The sequence below is a fragment of the Aptenodytes forsteri genome, unplaced genomic scaffold (genome assembly GCF_000699145.1).
Source record: "Aptenodytes forsteri isolate BGI_AS27 unplaced genomic scaffold, ASM69914v1 Scaffold227, whole genome shotgun sequence".
NCBI classification, from domain to species: domain Eukaryota; kingdom Metazoa; phylum Chordata; class Aves; order Sphenisciformes; family Spheniscidae; genus Aptenodytes; species Aptenodytes forsteri.
In genome coordinates this window covers 2,732,212-2,754,746 of record NW_008795365.1, presented here as the reverse complement: position 1 = coordinate 2,754,746, position 22,535 = coordinate 2,732,212, and the positions used below count along the sequence as shown (strand labels likewise).

At 40.7% G+C, this 22,535-nt stretch overlaps 1 protein-coding gene across 1 annotated transcript in view; it reads right to left on the bottom strand.

Annotated features, from left to right (window-relative positions):
• Positions 1-19,953, bottom strand: part of NR3C2 (nuclear receptor subfamily 3 group C member 2) — a 212,913-nt gene extending 192,960 nt beyond the window's left edge. Inside the window, exon 1 of the mRNA XM_019472337.1 lies at positions 18,158-19,953. Coding sequence (XP_019327882.1) covers positions 18,158-19,932 — 1,775 coding nt within the window. The 5' untranslated portion in view covers positions 19,933-19,953. The remainder of the gene's footprint in view (positions 1-18,157) is intronic.
• Positions 19,954-22,535: the final 2,582 nt, after the last annotated feature.

The window sequence follows — 22,535 nt, the reverse complement described above, 5'->3', positions numbered from 1 at the left end:
GCAACACATGAAACAGCTAATGCAAAGCACTTTCCTTGCCATACTATTTCTCACCTGCATCACAATTTTCTCCTATACAGCTACAATTTTAGTTTATTAGTTTACACATATCTGAAAGACAAAAATTGGACTTCTAACACTTGAAAATCTGCACTGAACACCCAAATACAGTAACTGACAATACAAACCATGATCCTGCACACCCAACGATTTGTACTTAATGGATTCAACACTCAGCGCTGCTGTCTCTTGAAAGGCTTGACCTAAGCAATGGACGAAATAACTTATCAAGCTTTTCTATTCCCTAGATACTGCAGAAAGTATTTCATGGACTTGTTCCAAATTTAGCAGGATGTTAAAAACCACACAGCCACCAGATAAGTAATTTGTGGGGCAGCTAAATCAAAAAGCTAGGCAGATCCTTTAAAAGAGGCCTTTCAGGGATTTTGATTTGATAATGTTTGTATCTCTACAATTAATCACAAAATAATGAAGGATTCAAGCCATCACAGTCAGGGATTGGGAGTGTGAAAAGATGCATGCTGTGCATGACAAGAATCAAAGTGCCAGAACAACTCGGGAAAAAAGCATAATATAAAACAGTCGATGTAAGTTAGAAACATTGGAAACTTTCAACCTGCAGCAGCTTAAGCAAAGCCTTTGTATATGGCCAGTCCCACTGATTTTAATGGGGCCACTAGTGCAAATAAAAAGCTCCATGCAGGAGCCTTGCTGCCAGACCATGTGTCAAGCAACGTGTTAGGAGAAGCCGTCAGGACTATAACTGATGTGAGATCAAATCCTCCTTCTAAAGACACAATTCTGTCTGATTCTAAAACTTGGAGCAGATGCTATTTCAGAAAATGGGGATTATAAACCACTGTGAAATCAAGAGCTGATTTGAGTTTTTGGGGGTGTTTGGGGTTTTTTTGGGTATGTGACATACATCTTAAACGTACTGCTCTGGAAAGAAGTAAAACATCCGCTGCCATCAGACCTATTTACAAGCATCATTGTAGAACTTTATTCCGATCTCATTCAAGATCAGTTTATCACATTTGTTTGCATAATCCAAATTAACAAGTGGCACAATAAATAGTTAACGTGAATTTTGAGCTGCTTCCTCAAACAAGACCAGTATTTCAGTAAAGTTTCCAAATACACGACAGAAAATTATCTGAAAAAGAAATAAAATATTAAGAAGTTGTTTATCTTCTGTTTCCAATTTCTCAGTTTTTGACAAATGGAATTGTAAGCTGAAATATTCCTGGAGCCTTTCCAACAGAGATAGCTGATATTGGTAAGTTTTTTCAAACTTAGTGCATTATTCCAAGTTAAATCTACCTTGGCCATACATAGGTTGATTTTCCCCTCCTCCCTCCACCAATGAGCTGATCCTCAGCATTTCTTCAAGGCAATACACACGGTCACAATGAATTAAAGTTTTAATTCCCACAGCCATCCTCTGTGAAATGCCAAGTGAAACACTAGCCCTATGGAAAGCGAGTGGGAACGGTCATCAGTTCTCATAAGGGCAGATTTCAAGCGCCTGACATATCTTCCTCCTTGTCAATTGAAATGGTAACAAGTAGTTGTGGGGTTTTTTTTAAGGAGCTCTTAACGAGATAAAATACTAGTTACCATTTTACCCCATTTTCTTCAAGAACTGTCAATAACAAAGTATTTACTGACATAATTTCCTCAAAACCAAAATGCTTGCCTTCTGCTGAGTGTCTGAAGAAAATTTTACCTACACTTGCCCATTTAAAATCACTCAAGAATGTCTAAAATGGTTCTGTTATTAATATTTAAATAATCAAAACATCTTAATAAAACAGCCAAGGAAATCAATTAGTGCAAGATTTTATTCCAACTAATACAGAGAAACTGAAGTACCTACTGATGCAATAGAGTTAAAAATGCCTTATAAGTTTCATAGTTTATTACAAACACAAAGATGAACGAAAGTTATTAAATTTATAATAAAAAGGCGAGGAAAAAAGAAGAAACAAAGTTAAACACTGGTGTGACCTTTTTATCTAACGTTGATGGAAATCTAGAAGCAGCAAGTAAGCATCTTGCTGGTACATGACACCGATGGACATCAAAAGGCAGCATGCACCTCTGAGAAGCACTGACACTGCTCTATCCCTTTTCCTTCTGCCATAAACTTTCAATATAACCACTTTTCCCAATATCTGAAAAATGACAAATGAAAAAATGAGTTGCCAGCAAAGCCTGAGCAGCAAAACAGTTGTCATGAACACTTTTATTTTCAACGTGAGCACAGATTTTTCTGGGATTAGTTAAGCGCTGAAAAAGCCCATTTACTGTTCAGATAATTTCAGCTCCTATGAACTCTGACATGTGAATAAATGCTCATCTGAGTAGTCTGGTTCAGCTTACATGCATACTGCTATTCATTAGACCAAAGCTACTTTTTCCACTTAAGAGTATGAAGGATCAGCCTTCTGTGGTTACGTGGGGGGGAGGGAGTTTTGCTGAAAGGTTATCTTTTACCGTTACTATAAGAACCTTCTAAAAATAGTATAATTTAAACATACTAGCTATTCATACTGTAGTTGTACATTGTGTTTAAATCTCAGTTCAGAATATTTTTCAAGTAGATAGTTCATATTTCCTAGAAAGCATCTTAACTGTTTGCAAAGCTCATCATGACACCCTTAAATGTCTATTTCTGGTATCGTAATATACTTCAACTAGTTTGCACATTAAATTATCAGCAAGACCTTTCTCTTTTTATTTAAAAAAGTCACAGCTTACACGATAACGTAATTTTATTAGCTCAAAATTCAGCCTTCGTTTTCATTTCTCTGTTTCCCTTTACATAATGCATCTAACCCAGAGAGAGGGCAGGCTGTCCAAGCTAGCCACTGCAGCACGAAATGAGGACAATACGCCGCTTCCTTCTACTTCCATACTCATTCTTGATATCAGGCTTCATTCCTGGCTTCTGAACTATGAACCCTGTCGGGTGCTGCGTGTGGACCTACCTCCTACGCCCGGTTAACTTGGAAGCTCGTACTAGGCTACAGAGAGAGTCGCTCTGCAGAATATCCAGCACTGACACAGGCTGCAGAAAAATAAACTGGAGCCCAAATCCAGGATCTTCCAATTTCTTGATTTCACTGGTGTCAGTTGGTAGATTTTCAATAGGCCTCCTATCGTACTTTTTTTTTTTCCTTCCCCTCCTCATTCTGGGAGCACAGCCAATCCCCAGCACAGCAGCTGACTTTCCCCAGAACTAACTAGAAATATTCTGATAGACTCTATTTATAGACTCAAAAACTTAGGACTGGAAGCAGCCAACCGAATTTTTCCATTCCTTGCTCCCCTCCGCTATCTATCTATCTGTCCTGGGCTAACCTAAATTCCAGCCTTCTATGTTTCTCAGGGGGGAACTATCCTACCCAGAATAGGTATACCATAGGCACACACACCTCTTACACATCCAAAGCACCTGCGGAGACCCTTGCATGCAATTTACTGAACAGGCTAAAAGAACATGAATCCTCTACTTTCATGTCACTGCAGAAATTATTCACGCTGATCTTCTCTCCTGTCACTACAAATCAAAGTTGAAGAAAAATCAAGATTTCTGTAAGAGATTCTACCACCTGTAGACCTCTGCTAACTCAAGAGACCAGTTTGGACATGCATGTCATTTCTTTGTTTACTTTGACAAAACCAACAGCAAATAAGAACTTTTTTTAGCAGGCTTAAACAGTGGAAGATACCTACTGGCTTTATTTTTGTTGTATTTTTTGTATATACATATACACACACGGATATATATAGCTAATACTTGCAGAAGTCAAGTAAGGCTAGTCCCCATTAGTTTAGGCACAGTACAAATACAAAGCAGAAGAAAAACTGTGTCCCAAAGTAAGAATAATGTTTCAGCTGACTTGTCCTTGGACATATGACTCTCTAAAATTATTTATTTACAATACTATCAGATTCTGTTGAGCATTTCATACTGCAGATAATGTATCAAAAGTATAAATTTTGAAATAGAAAGACTAGTGTGCTCTGGAAGCAATACCTGGCAAATCTGATTTTTACTTAACCTTACAAATGTTGCTAGGAAACCCTACTCAATATTTACTTCAAGCCTTTAAAGAAACAGACTAATTCATACTAAGCTACTGGTGGGAGCATTGAGGACTTGGCGGAGAAGCCCCAACCTAAATTTACTCTTGACATCTCACTTTCCTAATCCACAGACCTGACGTAATATAGAAATATAATTAAGAGTTGGATATGTAGTTACCTTACATTGGCGGGACCTGTAACAGCACGGGTATTTTGGACATTGCCAGCAGCACAGACAAAGTAACAGAGACGAACAGAAAGTTCTGCTCTTTTGCTTGGGTTTGTGTATACTTAATTAAAAAAAAAAAAAAAAAGCCACAACATTAATGCAGACTTCTACAAAAGGCAGATGATTTTTACATGTCTGTCCTCTGAACAGGGGATAATTTAACATATTCCATCACCGACTCTCATGCCTAGTACAGAGGTACCTTAATCTTCCCATGTGAAATGTCAGACAAAGACTAGACTGTCCCAAAAACAGTAAATGGGGAAACATTTGTGTATTTACTGTTGTCTTTCAAACTGATTACATGAAACACATCTATAAAAATCAGTCAAAGCTATTTCTTGTAAACCTAACTGATGAGATGTTGAATATTCTCAATTTTAAGTCATGTCAGACAAAACCACAAGTTTTCCTAGGATCTGGTGCACTATATTAAGCTTACATCCTCTTGTGCCAATACCTGCTATTTTCCTTGCTCCTATAATCCTTCTCTTCTTTTTCATTAAATCATATTTCTCATTCTTCTGCATTCCTGATCTTAAGCTCATTCCTATTTGGTCCTGAATATTTTTTCCGCTCAGCATGCAAATTGCATTCATTTCTATTGACTTACTGATTTAAGTCATGCCAACAACAATATCACCTCTGAGTTTGGGGTATGCCGCATGATGGAAAAAAGCCAATACATATGCCAATCAGCAGTAACTCTTCCTATGGAGTTAGACCCAGTGCAAGCTCAAAGCCTCAGGTACTTTGAGCAGAATTTGGAATGTCCATGCTGCCGGCGCTGGTGGAGAGAAGTCCCCAGGAACACCTACTGAGCCCCACCACTGCTATTGCCCGAAAGCACGGCTAGGGGTGTCATCTCCTCCCCCCTTGAAGCATGCCAGCTTTGAACATGAGCTTGGCAGATGGAGGACCCAGCTTCTGTGCTGCACCAGAGTCGGCTTCGTGGACCTTGCTATAACCTTAGTAAGACCTTCTTTTAAAAAGCACAGTATCAGGTGTTTGTGCTGAAGCAAGCAGAACCTAAAGAATCTTGAGATCATGGAAAGGGCTAATACAGGTGGAAGGACGTGGAACAATGGTGGAGGACATGGAGTATCTTCTTCATCACAGTATGGAGGGTATGAAAATAAGAAAAACATGAAGCTCCTCTGAAGAAGTTAGTGAATGAACTCAAAACTCATCTGGATCCTGGTATTACAGTGCTGATTCATTAGAAATTAAGATAGGTTTATAACTCTCTTTTTCCTGTATCTATCTTACAGATAGACTTAATGGCTGTAAGTCATTTACAAGCCACTAATACATCACCTATTCAACTCAGTTAGCCTCATATTAATTTATCAGACATCCGCAATATATAATTAGCTGCAAATCAATAGGTTTACTTTACAAAAATTTATTGATCCACAAAGTAGGTTTTTTCCTGAAATGACAATTCTAAGTTGTTAAATTAGTTTGCCTAAGTTACAGCTGCTTGTAAATACTTAATGCAGCTGCCTATAATCAAAACAATTGTTTTCCTTTACAGATTAGTATTATAATAAGTAAGAGAATATCTGCAAACCGTATCTAGATTTTTCAACTAGTTGAAAAGAAGTGAAATTCACTAATGACAAAACAGGATACGGCCTATTTGTCACTTCTGTTTCATTTCCTACTTCCAGGATTTAGTTCAGTTGTTTTTAAGATTTCTAGAGTGCTGTGAAGGAAGACTAAGTAGGTACTCTGCTGATTCTGGACACAACTTACAAACACACACATGTGCTGAAAACAGTGCCTTCAGTTTTTCTGTGGAATAATTTCCTCTGCCTGTAACCCTGAATCTTTTTTCAATTACAGATGCTTGAGTTGACAGGTGAAAATGCAATTAGCACACAGGCAGTATCTACATTACAGGCAGTGTGGTGCAATAGAAGATCTATCAAGAGGAGCGGTTAGTCCTGAGGATCCACTATCCACTTTTATAGGTGTCGCAAGCGTTATGCTTCAGGCCAGCTCCAGCGGGGTCCCATGGACAGAAGCCACTAGGGGCTGGAGTGCCTTAGGCGGTTCCCGGAGCGCTTTTTTCATTCACTGCTGGCTAAGAAATATCTGTTTTTTCACTCCGCAGCTGCCCCATGATGTGAACTGCAGCACAGAAGATGGGGGCAACTGGATGATTCACTTCAAGAGCACATTTCTGATCCAAATAAAAATGCTAACAAAACCTTACCAAGTTTGTTAGTAGCCTTCTGCACACAGTTAACTCTTGTTTATGTTAGGAAAGAAATGCAAGAAAATTTGCAGACCCACAATGGCTGCAGTTTTGGTCCCGGGGGGGGGGAAGTAAAGCAGCAACTCACTCTTTTCACTTGTATTTCTATATAAATTAGCTCCTCTGATTTTTTTTTCCTTTTTAAAATAACACGTCCATCCAAAACACTCGTCCTCCTTGCTTCTTCCACCAAATGGGTTTAATATGAAATGAGTAACAGTCCTTTATCTCATTATCTGCATGTGCAGTTTGAAGTTGTCATTACCGCATATTTAATCAGTCAAATTTTTCAATGCCTAATCTCCTTTTTACTGTGGAATCTTCAAAAACATAAATTCCAAGCAGTCTCAAGAATCAGAAAGGTTAGTTGGGAAACAAGCGCAAATCAAGTCCATTGTTTCATTGCAACATTATCTTATGTCATTAGTTGGCAGCAGCCATAAAGCTCTGGACCACTTCCAATATTTACTTCCATACACTGAGTAGAAGCTGACACGTCTAACCCCCCCCCCCCGCTTTGTGCATCTTCCAGCTAGTTTACACGGATTCAGATTAAAATAAGGATTTAAAAATCCTAATTGAATCAATTGCAATTATTCTGTTTTGCCACCATGTATCTGAAGGAAGAGTATGGTAAAGCCGTACGGGGTTTATAGAGCTAATCCTGCAGCAATGTGGTTTTACTTGATGCATTTTACAGCAGGGCGGTCTGTGACAAAGGTTCAATGCAGAATTTTGACAAGCCAGTCATGTTCAGTAACTTTTTGTAATCCTTAAGGAATGTTTATTGGCCAATATTTGTTTTTAATTGTTAACTTAAGAAAGCCTTAGTGCTGAAAAAGAAACAAACAAACAAATTTAAAACAAAAACAACAAAAACAAAACATGGTGCACCCTAAACCCAAGTGAACAGGCTACCAGCTGGGGGGCAATCCCCAAGAAATGGAGAAAGAGGACCTCCACCACAGCATCCCACCAGGGCATCCCGTTCTCCCCTGTTGGGCTCGGGGTGCCCGGAGAGCTGCAGGAGCCCCCTGCCACACACAGCTTCAGAGAGCAGGTTTACTGCCCGAATGTATGGACACGGACAGGCACGTAACAAAGGACTGTGCCCAACTCTGGGACAAGACCTTTTACCAGTTATGGAAAGTGACACCTGCAATGGTCCAGAAGCATGCATCCCTTGACCGATGGGCCAGAACTGATGACGTGTGTTTATTTTCTGCTAAACAATAAAAAAAAAAAAAGAATGAACCTTGATCCTTAGACACGGCAAACATAATACTATATTGTCTTCTAATGAGACTCTCTGATTTTTCCAGAAAATTTTCACGTATCCCAGGATCAACACCTGTGCAAGGTTTTTGTTGTTTTGTTTTGTTTTTTTTTTAAATTTATCCAAACGAGTTTGGAAGTTAATGAAGTTAGATCTAGCAAAGTAGATCTGAAGCTACCATTAGAGGAAGAGCTCTCTAACTGCTCTAACATACTGCACTCTCTAGCACAAATTTAATTTAGTTTAAAATAATGAAGCTGACAGCTCAGATAGTCTGCCTGGAAACAGTGCAAATTTCCCACCCACCTTCATTTACAAGGTCCCTGGCACTCCAGTCTTCAAAAACGCTGAAGTACATGACAGGTTTCTAGAGACAAGCCTTCAGCAATGCTAAAAGTGAGATCTCCGACCTTTTGGAGCAGCTCATATTTGAACTCAAGCCTCCTGAGGGAAAATAAAGGTTGCTGTCTTGATGCCCCGACCTTAAGGCACACTTCCAGAAGCAATCCCTTTCCTGCTCCTAGTCTGAGGGCAGTGACATGAAACTTGGATAGGAGACCAGGTCCCACCTCCAGCCTTGCTTCAGTCAGACAAGAGGCCATATTCGAATGGGGAATACAGCAAACCACCTACAAAAGAGCCCCCTCCCCACTCTCTTCCCTGCGGCAGTAGTAACGAAGAGCTAAAGATACAAGCACAATTGATTTTTCAAGGTAAGATGTTGCCAGAGTAAACCGGGGCTCACCGGTTGTGAAACCAGGTTTCCAAAGGGCACGGAGAGCACAGGTCTCAGTAAGGACACGCCGGGTGACGCATTCACACGGGTACACGGACGTGGCCGCCTTGCGCAAGCTCGCGGGGATGCACAGGCGCAGGCAGCTGCCTGCCACAGCAGGGCAACGCGCCTCTGACGGTGCAGGCGCTTCAGTCCGTTCTCAATACCAGCAAAACTCAGCAGCTGCCCCTTTTCCTATAGGGCCTGAATCTGCCATCAAGAAGCAAAGCACAACTTAAAAATTAATCGAGCAGAAGACTGCTTTGCCTAGAGAGTGGCTCCAATCTCCTCGGGGGACTCCCAAGCCAAGACCGGGACAGTTTCCATGCACCCTCCATCCCGATCCTTCGAGGCAGATACAGAAGAAGAGCTGGCGAACAAGAGAAATGAAGCACTGTAGCAACGGGTTTCGCAGGACTGCGCTATCATGTTAGCACAACACGGTATTCAGAAAACCATTGCCAAAAATGCTAGCAAGACCCTATAGTTCAGCAGCTGGGACAGCCAAAATCCCAGTCAGGACAAACGTAGCTACTTACTTCCCAATTCTGACCTGTGATTAAAAACTCTCAGACCACTGATAGATTACACTGCCCAAAATAAACCTCTAAAATACATGCTTATTTTGTAGACTTAAGACTGAATATGAACCTGAAATGGTCATACGCACACACACATAAATGGAAGTAAGATATTCTCCCAAATCCAAAAGAATCAGAAAACATTATTAAAGATGGCAGATTTTTTAATCTCTTTTTCAGAAACCTAATTGCTAGGGAATTGGTTTATAAAGCCACCACTTTTAGAAACTTGGGATAGCACCTCTTGAAAGCAGACAAGGAAAGAAAAGCAAAATAGAAGAGATTCATGTGTCCAGTCCAAATTTTAGCCTGAAAGCCCATTCAAAAAGTTATTTCACCTCCAGACGCAAGTAGAAAGTATTGTTTAGAAGAGAGAATGGAAACGAGTGAAGTGATATAAAAATTGTCAGAAACATTCAGCAATTAGTCTGAAATTTGCTTTTTAACCTCAGGGGTGTAACTCTTTGATCTATTATTAATTATCACTAACCACAATCAGCAGCATATGCCTGCATCTTAGGAGAGCATACAAATTCCTATAAGCCATATTATTCAGAAATACTGGATTCTGTTTCTGCTCAATGTTCCAACCAAAGTTTACTTTTTACTTTTTAAAGAAATACCTTAATATATATTAACCTTAAGTTACCCCACCTCCAAATATGAAATTTAAGCTATCAATTTTTTCATGAAGCAAATACGCAGCTTACAGATTGCAGATTTATAGAAATTTAATTTAGCAACCAGCTAACAACACATTCTAATGTAATTGCAGGATCTTAATTCACAGTTTAAGATAAAGAAATAAAATTCACCTTCAAGTTATTCTCTTGTGACCTACCAGCAATCTGGGAGCTTCTGCTATAATAGAATTCAGTAAAGAAACAGTGTCGTGCAAAATCCTTGTTCACCTACTGAATAGATACAACCAATGTTACTGATCCTTTTAAGAATCCAGAATCATCAACAGCATGGTTTCGGTTTTTGGGGGCTGGGGTGGGGGGTTTGGGGTTTTTTTGTTTTAAATCCTTCAACATTGATTTCAGTAAAGCAGAGAAAGACAACGACCCAGATCACATCCTTTCAGAAAACACACTGTTAAGCTCTGGTAAACCACGTTAATAAACCTCAGTTGCAAAAAAAAAAAAAAAGCACCAACCAAAAAAACCCAAGGGCAAAGCTTCCCATTTAAAGAGACAGCTTATTTGAAAACTTTGTCCTGAAAGTAAATCAACTCTGAAGGTTTTGTAAAACTCCGGGGCTCCCGAACAGAAGGATGTGTATTACTAAGGATGCGCACGCACCCTGCTTCCAAGTGTGAGAAGGGAGTGCCTCCTCCCAAGCACGTGCACAGCCCGGCACAGAGCCAAGAGCTGCTGCCGCTGCTCTTGCCAGTAGTGGTACCGGAGCAGGCTACGCTGGGAGCTGCTGGCATGGATAAACAGGGCCCTCCTGACCTACGATCCCTTCCCCTGCAGCCTAAATCAAAAATGTATGCCCTCCTCCAAGGTCAGCCTGTCTCCTCCAGCAGCAAAACCAACGTGGCTCCAGCAGGAGAGGGCTTTCGTGAGGACCCAACAGACGGTGACCTTCCACTGCAGTTTGCACGAGCAGGGCAGCAAGCAGTCAAATCATGCCATGGTCTATTTAGGGCGCATTCAAACGTGCCCAATAATGCTGCAAGGACTTGGACAATTGCACACAAAAAATACTCCTCATTTTTTCTCCACAGATCTCTGTCACTCAGAGGAGACTGCAGCTGAAGTAAAGTAATTCATATGCTGAGCACCAAGCACTGTGTAGCAACCAGCTGCATGTGAAAACTTAGTTTCTAAGTACTAAACTTAGACATATTTAATACCTGTTTTTCACATATTCTTTTTATTTTCCTCGTCTGACCATTTTTATCACTCTTATACAGCCATATTTTAAGACACATTTGCTAGAAAACAAGTTATGGTACTATACTCATCGTAAACTGTGGTATTTTCTGACCTCTGAGAGCTTAAATCTGAAATCACAGCACTTCGCTGTTCTCCAAGAAGTTTTGATTGAAATCAGTCCATTATTAATTCCAGCTCCTACAACTCTGTTTGAAGACGCAATACATACAGTTAAAAAACAGAAACTGCCTTTTAAAAACACACCCTGAAAATACAAATGCCAAGATTATGGCTCGACAGCGCATTATCTTTTAGCAGAAACATGCACTTAGGATAGTTCATAGGCTCCTTTCCCTTTCCATCCCTTCAGTTTGTTCTCGCGCCAATGTTGCGCCACGCTGCTCACCAAGTTGCACCGACCTGTTGGTTTTTTGAGCTTCAGAGTGAACTGGATCAGGAACCCCACCTAGCTTTCACATGCAACACGCCCAAACAAAAGGCAAAACCAGAGTCAGGCCAGACAAGCCATGGCTCAACAGTATATTTCGCCACTGCAAACAACATACCATTCAGCTACAAATGACACCCAACAGCAACCGCTACTCAAGCCTGGGTTCAGCAAAGCACCAATACATATCTAGAAATCTGATTCAGCTGGGCAGAGAGCTTCACAGCAGGTTTAAGCTCCATTAATGCTAAGTGTTGGTTGAATAAGGACAGGTTATTGAATCACAGCTTAACAATTTACTCCCTCTGCAGACAATACGAGTACTGCACGAGTACTGATACCACTGCAGCAATCCCTATGCATGCTTACCTGCATAACTGCAACACATATCCCATAAAATACGATGGGAACATTTTTATACAGTACATATTTCAGACATCAGTGTTTTCCAGTCCTCATTAAAATGGACTGATCCATACTATTGGAATATGGATAATGAAAATTTCCTTCTGCTTGCTAAAATCTGTGCACAAAGGTGATCCCACCTCCCCCTTTTTCAGAAAACAGACAAAAGAAGATATCATAGTGAGATTCTGTATCACCAAAAGTGATACAAAAGCTAGGAAACAATTATTAATTATTATCAGAATAAACTATGGCAAACTGATTGCCAACAGCCAAGTATTGCGAAGTTCAGTGGTATCGACTGGCAATAGAAATGTTTTAGTAATACACAATGTTACTTATCCCCACACACAAAGAAACAAACAACCCCTAGATAGTGGCATATGGATTGACAACGGAGCTCTTCTTATTTCCTCAGATTTGGAAGATCCACCCATTTATGGGGCACAATTTTCCAGCAATGTCGACTTCTCCTTGCAACAGCACAGGAGTCAATTGATGGGGGAAAATAAGGCATCATTAGCAGTCACATTTTCAAAAGATACTTTATACAGATTTTGAACTCCTCAATAAAGAGAGCAAAACAAAAAAAAAAAGCACCCTCAACAAAATAACAACAAAGCAAGCTGTAGAAAGTATGAGGCTGTTTGCATGCTGGTTTATACAGTACATATTTCAGACATCAGTGTTTTCCAGTCCTCATTAAAATGGACTGATCCATACTATTGGAATATGGATAATGAAAATTTCCTTCTGCTTGCTAAAATCTGTGCACAAAGGTGATCCCACCTCCCCCTTTTTCAGAAAACAGACAAAAGAAGATATCATAGTGAGATTCTGTATCACCAAAAGTGATACAAAAGCTAGGAAACAATTATTAATTATTATCAGAATAAACTATGGCAAACTGATTGCCAACAGCCAAGTATTGCGAAGTTCAGTGGTATCGACTGGCAATAGAAATGTTTTAGTAATACACAATGTTACTTATCCCCACACACAAAGAAACAAACAACCCCTAGATAGTGGCATATGGATTGACAACGGAGCTCTTCTTATTTCCTCAGATTTGGAAGATCCACCCATTTATGGGGCACAATTTTCCAGCAATGTCAACTTCTCCTTGCCACAGCACAGGAGTCAATTGATGGGGGAAAATAAGGCATCATTAGCAGTCACATTTTCAAAAGATACTTTATACAGATTTTGAACTCCTCAATAAAGAGAGCAAAACAAAAAAAAAAGCACCCTCAACAAAATAACAACAAAGCAAGCTGTAGAAAGTATGAGGCTGTTAAATGCATGCTGGTATGCTAAGAAGAACCTTTAGACCTCCTGGCCTGAAATATTAATACAGACTCCTAACTTCTTTAGTGAGAAATAAAGACATACATATGAAGAGGTCCCTGTTGTATCAAGATTATACCCAGAGCTGTTAAAAATTACACAAAATTATACAAGAACCTACAAAAACAAGTATAACTTTTCAAGCTGGGGGGGAAAAAAAGAAAGAAAGAGTACAGACTCAAGGCTACACTCTACAACATGAAAGAATCATTGGTGAAAAAAGTTTGCACAGTAAATTTGTGCGAAGCTAAAGGGGAAAATAGTCCTGCCAAGCATGGAGAATATTTTAACAGCTTGGTCTTTTTCCCATAAAGTCCGTCAGCAAACAGAGGTCAAGGCCATTCATAAATTCTAAAAATAATATTTACCAGACCTTTATCTCTTTGGCAGGTATAATTCTGATAAGTGACTATTCTAGATAATATTTAACATAAAAGTTTATTTACAAAAATACTTGCAATAGCCTGAAATCAGATTTTAACCAGAATCACCCATTCAAGTCAGTGAAGGTTACACGTAAATGAAGATCGTATTGTTGGGTTGTTTTTTTGTGTTGGGTTGGGTGGGGTTTTTCAGGGCTGCTACAAGTAGGGTCTATGAAAAAAATGCTGATCCATCCATGTGAATGGCTCAGGAACAGATACGTATAAGAAGTCCCTAAAATATTGTCAATGTTTGATCAAAGATTTGACCATAAACCCTAAGAAGTCAATGACAGTCTTTCAGCACCTTTTAATAGACATAAATTAGACTCTAAAATATCACGAAATACTGTTTTGAAGAGAAATCTCCTTGTCCGAATGACAACAATTGAAACTTAATTATTGATAAACGTATGCAATTTATGTTAAAATAGTAAACTTTTTAAATAATAACACGTCAAGCTTTGTGAATTCGTCCCACACTGGATTACACCAGTGGAACTGCCACAAAGAAACTACAGTAAGAGTATTAGCCCTTTGTTTCCACTACAACTGCGGAGAAAAGCGAGTATGTATGTGTACATACATGAGTTAACATGGAAATTAGAGAGAAAAGGCACATTTGCAGAAGAAGCTTTAGGTAAGAGCTAATGCAGCAGAAAGGTCGTCCTCCTCAATTTTTACTGTTGTTTCAAGCAACCATGACATTTTCCTAGGCCATTTTGAAAATTGCATAACTGGCATGATCATGAGACTTAGGCTGGTACCCTGATTCAGATGAGCAATCACCTTAAATTGAAATCTTATCTGGATTCTTAGTGTAGGTTTTTATCAATGACATCACACAATCACGTATACCTTCTTTTTCAAGCCCACTTTGCTATTATTTAGTTTAGAAACCATTATTTCTTACAGACAGGTATGATTCACTCTCTATTAAAAATTAAACATGTAAAAATCTTTCAAAGACAAAGACATGTTCTGCATGCATATTAGCAGAAGCAGAACATTTAAAAGGGAATAAGGGAACTTGGTTTTGCTTAAGAGGCTCTCGCTCCCCAAACACCACAAGTTGCAATGTTATAAAGAAAGTTACCACCAACTAACTTAAAAAGAACCATAACCGTGGACGTCTAATAAAAGTAACTGAAGGAGAAAAAGAGAAATGTTCTAGTTGACAGTGGGTACTTGGCACAGTCAATAAGATAGTAAGGCATTTTAAATGCCTAAGCTATGTTTATTAGACGTTATCAGCAGGTATAACTGACTCAGGAAAGTTGATATTCTAATAGGGGGAAAAAAAATTAATTTTTACAGCAATATTCTAAAGATTCATTCTCAATGTGAAAAGTCATCTTCATTCATGGTCACCGACTCCTCTTCACCATGTAAGCTACAAGTCAGAAGCAGTCTAAAAAGGGTACGATATCGAGGTTGAGAAAATAAGGCTGCCAAAACAAGATGTATTCAATGCTGGTCATCTATTGGCTTTAGAGAACCATGTAGCCTATTTTTTCCCTTCACCTTAGTCTTTGCTTATGGCAAATTATATTGCAGGATAAGTATACCTGAAAAAAGATGAAGACTTAGAATACCAGAGACTTTGTATTGTAGACTTTGAAGGGTTAATCACATGCTGTAGAAGTTTGCAAAATGTATTATGCCTGATATGGTTGACACATCAGGGAAAAAAACCTGGAAGTAACAAGGATCTGGTTTGGATGCAGAGTCCAGAGGTATGATGCTGCTGTTCTGATGACATGAAGGAAGGGAGACTTTGCAATCCCTATACCATGCTGACATGGGACAGCTGAAACCCAGCTTGGGATCTTGGGTCTGACACTGTTTTAAACTATGCATGTTTTATTACAACACTTTGGAGCACGAACAAGCTTGCGCGTGATTTCCTCTGTTTTAGCTGGAATATGGCACAGAAATGAAGGGAAAGGTAAAGATCAATTCAAGGTTCATTAGCAAGAGTGAGCTTTTACATGTGTGACATGCTACGTTGAGTCTTTATGACTTGTCTCGTCAGCAGACAAATATCTGAGGAGGCACCTACACATTCAAATCTGTACTGCTAAAATGACCTCTACAGGAAACTTGTAAGGGCTTTGCACAGGTCCCCAGCTGCACCTGTTAGCATAAAGCCATTGCCAAGCAGATTAAGAGCAACTTTTAGTTAAATAATGGGGCAGAGTTAAGAGATTTGAAATGATGACACATGTCCTAATCTGAACTACAGATCAGGATGCCTGAAGTGTCACAACCCTGCAGATCTCCGTCACCTGAAGAGAATTCCACATGTGCAGTAATAGTTCTGAGCACTAAAAATTTAAGGATTTCAATCCTGCAAAGTAACAGCCACGCTCACCTGCACATCTTGCTGAGATAGCAGCTTAGAGAACAAAGACAGAAAAGTGTATCAAAGCCTGTGTCATCATCAAGCCTGAAGACACAGATTATCCATTTACCGGTCTAGAGGTAAATAGATGAGAAGACCTGCCATGGACTAATGTCTGATCAGAAGACTCCTTCAAAAGCCTTATGAGAAACTGTCATTTAAAACGCAACTATTGATGATAACCATGCTCCTACCAGCACTTCCCTGTTAATTGTGCCTGTCCCTGCAACGGATGACAACCTTGACTCAGCACAAGCAGCACTTACTCACACAAGAGCTCTCACGGCTGGCAGAAGCTACTTGCCCAAGTAACAGTGCTCAACCACAAAGGCAGTAAAATATTGGGTCTTTATTTCCAGGCAGTCCATCAGTCTTCTGGTGAACTTTTCTCACTATACAAATAACGCAATTTATGAAAATTTCATCAGGTAAAATAACTAGTAAACAGTAACTTCATCTTCCTTGATCCAAGAAAGCAATTTAAGCCAAGCCTGGATGATAACAAATATCCAGCCACGTGCAAAGTTCAGCATGAAGGTGGGATACAGCCCTTTCCAGCTGAGAAAGATATATTAAAAAGTGCGTTCTTTAGAGACCGTATTTGAAATGACAAAAAAACCCTGAAGTATGGCTTGCAAAATGATAAGGAGATTGTAAAGATATTGGACAGATCTGAGAATAAAATGGAAATTTTTGAAGTCTTTTTTTCCCCTCCCCAAAAGCACCATTATTTTAGGTATTATGTTTTTCACTGCAACACTATTTTTTCAGAAATATTTAGCATCATACAAATACGGGCAATGCTACGCATCCTCTTCACCCCACTCCAAGAATAAGGCAGATGCTTCATTCACTGAGGGCAGTTGCATATCTCATGATGAAAAAAAAAGACTTGAGAAAGGTAAATGCAAATTCTGTTACCGGCTATTTCGCTGAGCTTTAGCACAAAAGCTAAAGCTTGGTGAGCCTGTCTGACACACAAAGAGGCTATGTAACTATTCTAACTCAGTCATGCTGTCAGATGTGCTTAATAACTTGTAATATTGACTATGAAACTAGATAGTTTATGAAAGTAAGTGTCCCTTATGAGACACATGAACACCTGTTCACTGAAGAAGTACGTGCTTCCACGAATCAGCCAAAAAACACAAATTCAAATGACACTTGCATATTTCTCTTCCACCAAAAGTGAGGGGATCAGTTTATCCATTTATCCCTTTCAAATGCGTCAAGTTTTAACAGCCCTCCTCCTTCTGGAGGCATTTTTCTATATATACAAACCAAATGTTCCTACAGTTAAAATACAGAAATAATATGTTGCCACAGGCTTGTAAGGTTCAGTTTTTAAACTTAACCAGTTAAAGTCCGGTGCAAACTTATAACCATGCATCTTTACAAAAACGGATTCCCAACACTATCGTTTTCTTATCCTCATCTCAACATTTCATCTGAGGTACAACATATTCAAGCACCAGCTAAGAAAGAATAACCATTATAGGACACATGAGAGCAATTTTACTAAGCTCTCATTATGGGAAAAACAACATTTATAGTAGTAAGAGCTCATAAACATATTAAAGCTACACTTTCAAATCTAATAACAATGGAATATAAGATGTTCTTTTTAAATATTTAAGCCACAACTTCATTTTTATTAAAGGCAGAGTAAAATACAGCAAGAAACCAGCTAATCTAATGATAAGAATTGAAATGCGAACAAGGAATTATGCATCAGCTTGAGAAATACCACCCCAGTCCCCATTTTAATTCACACCTTGTTTGTTTAATGCAGGGGAAGAAGAAAAAAAAGAAAGGGGGGGAAAAAAAAAAAAATCAAGTTCCATAGCATTCCTAGGGAAAACGAAGTCAGGCGCTGTGATAGTTCATATGCAGGAGGAAGTGAGGTTTTAAGCCCAGTATATCATCCATGTCACTCACAGGAAGGTTGTTGATGTTATGGACAGGGGGAAAAAAAAAAAAAAAAAGTAGTAGTAATTTGCCTGCTCACCTCGACACGTTTTCTGGAATGTACTCTAGAACTGGATACCCATCACTTCTTCTGGATGCCAACTCCGAATGCGACTTCCAGGTCTCCACTAGCGTGCTGACGGGAGGGAACGAGCTCAAGTGCTGAAACGCCTGCTCTCGAGCAACCGGCCGCGACAAAGATATCGTGCCTTGGGCACCGATCCTGTAGTGAAACGACTGTCCACCTGAATTTACACCCACAATGGCAGAGGATGGTATACTGTTTTCTTGGTAATAGCTGCCATCGTCAGGCTCCTGCTTAATTCCCACAGGTAGGCCTGGATTTGGAAAACCGCTACCTTCACAACTTCCATCAAATGAAGAAACAGGTGGTCCTAAAATCCCAGAAAGAGAGTAATAGTCTTTGTCATCCATAAAAGAAAAATACGAGCCATCTGTAAATGGGAAAGGATTTACTGTTTGATTCCCTTTAAAAGAGGCACCAGAACAAGGATGCTTGGCCGACTCTTGCTTCACTGGTACTGAAAAGGGGGAATCGGAGTTTATTTTGCTGCTGTCACCAATGCACGCACTGCCGAACGAACCGTCTGGCTCGGGTTTTATGAATTGAACAAGGTTCATCTGACTGTTGTTGGAGATGGCATTCTCCATTTCCTCCACCTTAGGAAACGTGAGTTCTTGAGCACCCTTGTCTTTTGTTTCTGGACTGGGAACGGTATCTTGGCTTCTGCTAGGTCCTGCTGGCGTGCCGGAAGCCGGGAATCCTAGGGAGTTGTTTACGGGGCTACAGATGGACGATCCCACAGTGCTAACCGCTGGACTAGAACGAGTGGACCTATTGTTGGCATTGGAAGGGCTGGCAATGGAGCTCCTCGAGTTCAGGTTCGCGGGACTGGACACAGAAGATCGCATAGTGATATTATTGGGACTCGAGACGGGAGATTTCACGCTGCAATGACTGGGAGGACTAGAAATCGGTGATTTCATGCTACTTATAGGGCTAGAAAGCGGAGACCCGACGTTGCTAACGTGTGCGGGACTGTGCAACATAGACCCCCGGTTTTCAACGTTCGGCGAGCGTGACAAAGGGGTTCCCTGGCCGATGGGGCTGTGCACAGCAAAGTTCCCAAAGTTAGCAGTAGTTGAGGACACAGAGTTAACTCCAGCAGGACTACACACCGAGGAAGCCATGTTCTGAGGGCTGCAGCCCGAAGGGCTTTTCTCTTGACACACGATAGGGCTTTTGACAATAGCATGCATGGCACCACCGTTCACAGTGCTCCCAGAGTCCGACATCAAAGACCTCAAGGGCCTGCTGGCGCTGTGGAGGGGAGAAGCGCAATGGCCATTCTCCTTGTAGAGCTTCACCAGCTGCTCCACGTTCGGGTAGATCTTTCCCGGGCTCCCCTGGTTCTGCTGATCGTAGGGATAATCGGCGTCTCGTATCGAATCCATATATAAACCCATGGATTCGGCCACCGTTGCCGACAGCTCCTTTGACTCCGTTTCGGTTTTGATGTCAGAGGGCAAAAGACCAGGCTGACTGCTGTCTTGCGGCAGGCAGGGGAGTAGCTCAGGTTTTTCTTTGTTGTTTCCTTGAGCACTGCTGTTGGCAAAAGCGCCGGCAGCACAGCTTACGTTTACAATCTCCATATAGTTACTGTCATCAGTCTGCTCTCCAGCACCTATAGAAGAATACTCCACAGACTGAGAAACTTGACCCCACCGTCTCTCCATATCTAAGCCTTCTGGGTAGCTGTGGTATCCTTTTGTCTCCATAACTAGCAAAGACATATACAAAAAAGTAAAATTAATAAATGACAGGACAGTGTGACTTCCTAAGGAAATTTCCTAATTTCCTAAGGAAACAAGGGTATCCGTTCACTCTGTCTATCCTCCTCTCTGTCTGTCTGCCAGTCCTGTTTCCCTGCCCCATCCATCATCTCTCAACCATTCGCCCAATTTCAATCAAACCGAGGAAAAAGGTCTCACAGATATGGCAGCCCTATGGGTTCTGAGAGAAAACCAGTCGGCAGTTAGAAAAGACCCAAACTATTGCTCCCTGCCCTGCCCCAAAAGGAACGGCTCAGCAACGTCAGCACAACAAAAGCCCACCCTCACTGGCTGCAGCCCCGTGGCCGGTGCCAGCAGCACCGTGGGCTGCCCCTCACCCCGGGGCCTGTGAGGAAAAAAGGGAAGGGGGCAGCAAGGAAGAAGGGGAACCGGATAGGTCCTGAAAGGAGGACATGTTGGTGGGAGGCAGGACATAAACCCTATGGAAACTGCTCATCACAGCTCTGCTCCTCCAAGGATGGCTCTGCTCCTCCAAAGACCTTCCGCTGCCATGCTACAGGGACAGCAAAGCAAGGGAGGCTGGTGTCCTAAGAGGGTTTCTCTTCCTCATCCAGTGTAACACAGGATGCTTTAGAAGGAAGCAGCAGTTCTGAGGGGCTGGGCGCTGACTTGCCCCTTCACAGCTATACAAACTGCTTGTACAGGCACCTGAGGAGACACGAAGGATGGGCTGAACGGGGAGAGAAGTAGTGCAAAAGTTGAATGGGAAACGTTTCTGCCACAGAGGAAGGGGATCAGATGAGGCGGGGATGCGTGGCTATTAAATGGATCCGTAATTCTGCAAACCTCCATGGCAGCCAGCAAGAGGAATATATAAAGAAAAGTAAACCTTGCTCTAAAATAGACCCTAAAAAACCCCTCCCATCCTGCATGCCACTCTCTCGAGGCGGAGAGTAAAATGCACGGCCTAGCCTCCGTTACTCTGAAAATCACGTATAAGTAACAACAATTTTGATTTTTTTTTTTTTTTAAGGAATTGGCTCATAGTATCATTAGAACTGTAGAAACTCAAGTGCCAATAGTTACAATATCAATATTATGCAAATATTTTTTCCTTTAAGAATGTATTAATTTCCAATATTCACTTTTGTGTTTAATCCCTTTACTTAACACTACTTAAAAATGCTATTTTAAGCAAAACTATAAAAACAAAACAAAACAAAAAAACTTAAAATGAATGACTCAAATACTTCTTTGCCCTTACTTAGAACTATGGCCCTATGCCTACATTCCCCTCAAGCACAAATTTTATTAGAACATCATCATGTGTATGAAATCACATTCCTATAGTCTAAAATTTTCAGACAGAAGTGCCTACTTCCACATAAAGTCACTCCCAGATAATCACCTACCCCGATTTAAGTGCTGAGCAAGCCTAATTCCTAGAGAAATCAATTGCAGCTGTGAGTGACCAGCATTTCTGAAAACCAGGAAACTTAGTTAAGCCTTAAAATTAGGATGTAAGTGAATTTTAACCCTCAGAACCACTGTGTACCAGGAAATCTCAGTTACAGGCCTAACATTACACTGGTGCACGAGCTTTGTAGCGACCTCTCCCACAGCAGTAAATTTCAAACCTCATACATAATCAATAGGCGAGCATACTGCAAAACTTCAGCAAATAAAAATCTGGGTCACACAAAGGAAAAAAAAAATAAATGAAAATGCCCTGGTCCTGCACTTCCAGAGAGAGAGGCACTGTCTGGTAAATATATCCCAGAGGATCAAAAAACAGCAGAGAGATTATTTGTGGCCTGATACAAGTTCAGTTTAAAATGACAGATATAGATTAGTAAGAATGCAGCAGCAAAGAGATTTTTTGGGAGTGCTGGATTCTATCATCTCTGAGCGCCCCGGTGGATACTAGAACCGAATAATCATCTCATGGGTTCCTGATAGCAGAAGGGTTTGGTTTTGTTCTTCTAAAAAGAACTTATTACAACTTGACTAGCATGTTTATCCATGGCGTCCACGTTTCACCTACTGCACAGACATGCCTTTTTACTAACTTTCACTAAGTGAATTTGACTGTGGACCGGATCCGCGGACCACAACAGAAGCTATGTCGTTACATATCGGAACTGAGACCAGCTACATCTGATATTTTGCAGAAAGCAGCTTATATTATGAGCGCAGCAGTTTCTCCAGACTCCCCCAAGAAGTACTTGGACACTGCGAGTTACGTATTTCACCCCCAAACATATCAACAAACACAGCCTTCTGCAGTACGAGTCTCTGATCAATCAGGCATGAAACCAGTTTCACAGCAACAGTCAAATAAAAAAATCAAATGGTACCTGGTATCCCTGCAACCAAAAGGTCACCTAGATACGGGAAAATCTGAAGTAAATCCAGTTTCATAAAAACTAAACCGATGGCTCAAGCGACCACCCACTTCTTACTTCTCGGTATTTGTAAACGAAATTTTCTTTAAGTTTCACTGCCTGCGAGCCGCTTCGCTGACGTAAAACTGCCCAGGGCAGTTTCACCGTCAGAGACAGGCTGGGGTTTTCCCCCCTTTCTCCAGGGCAGCGGAGCGCAGC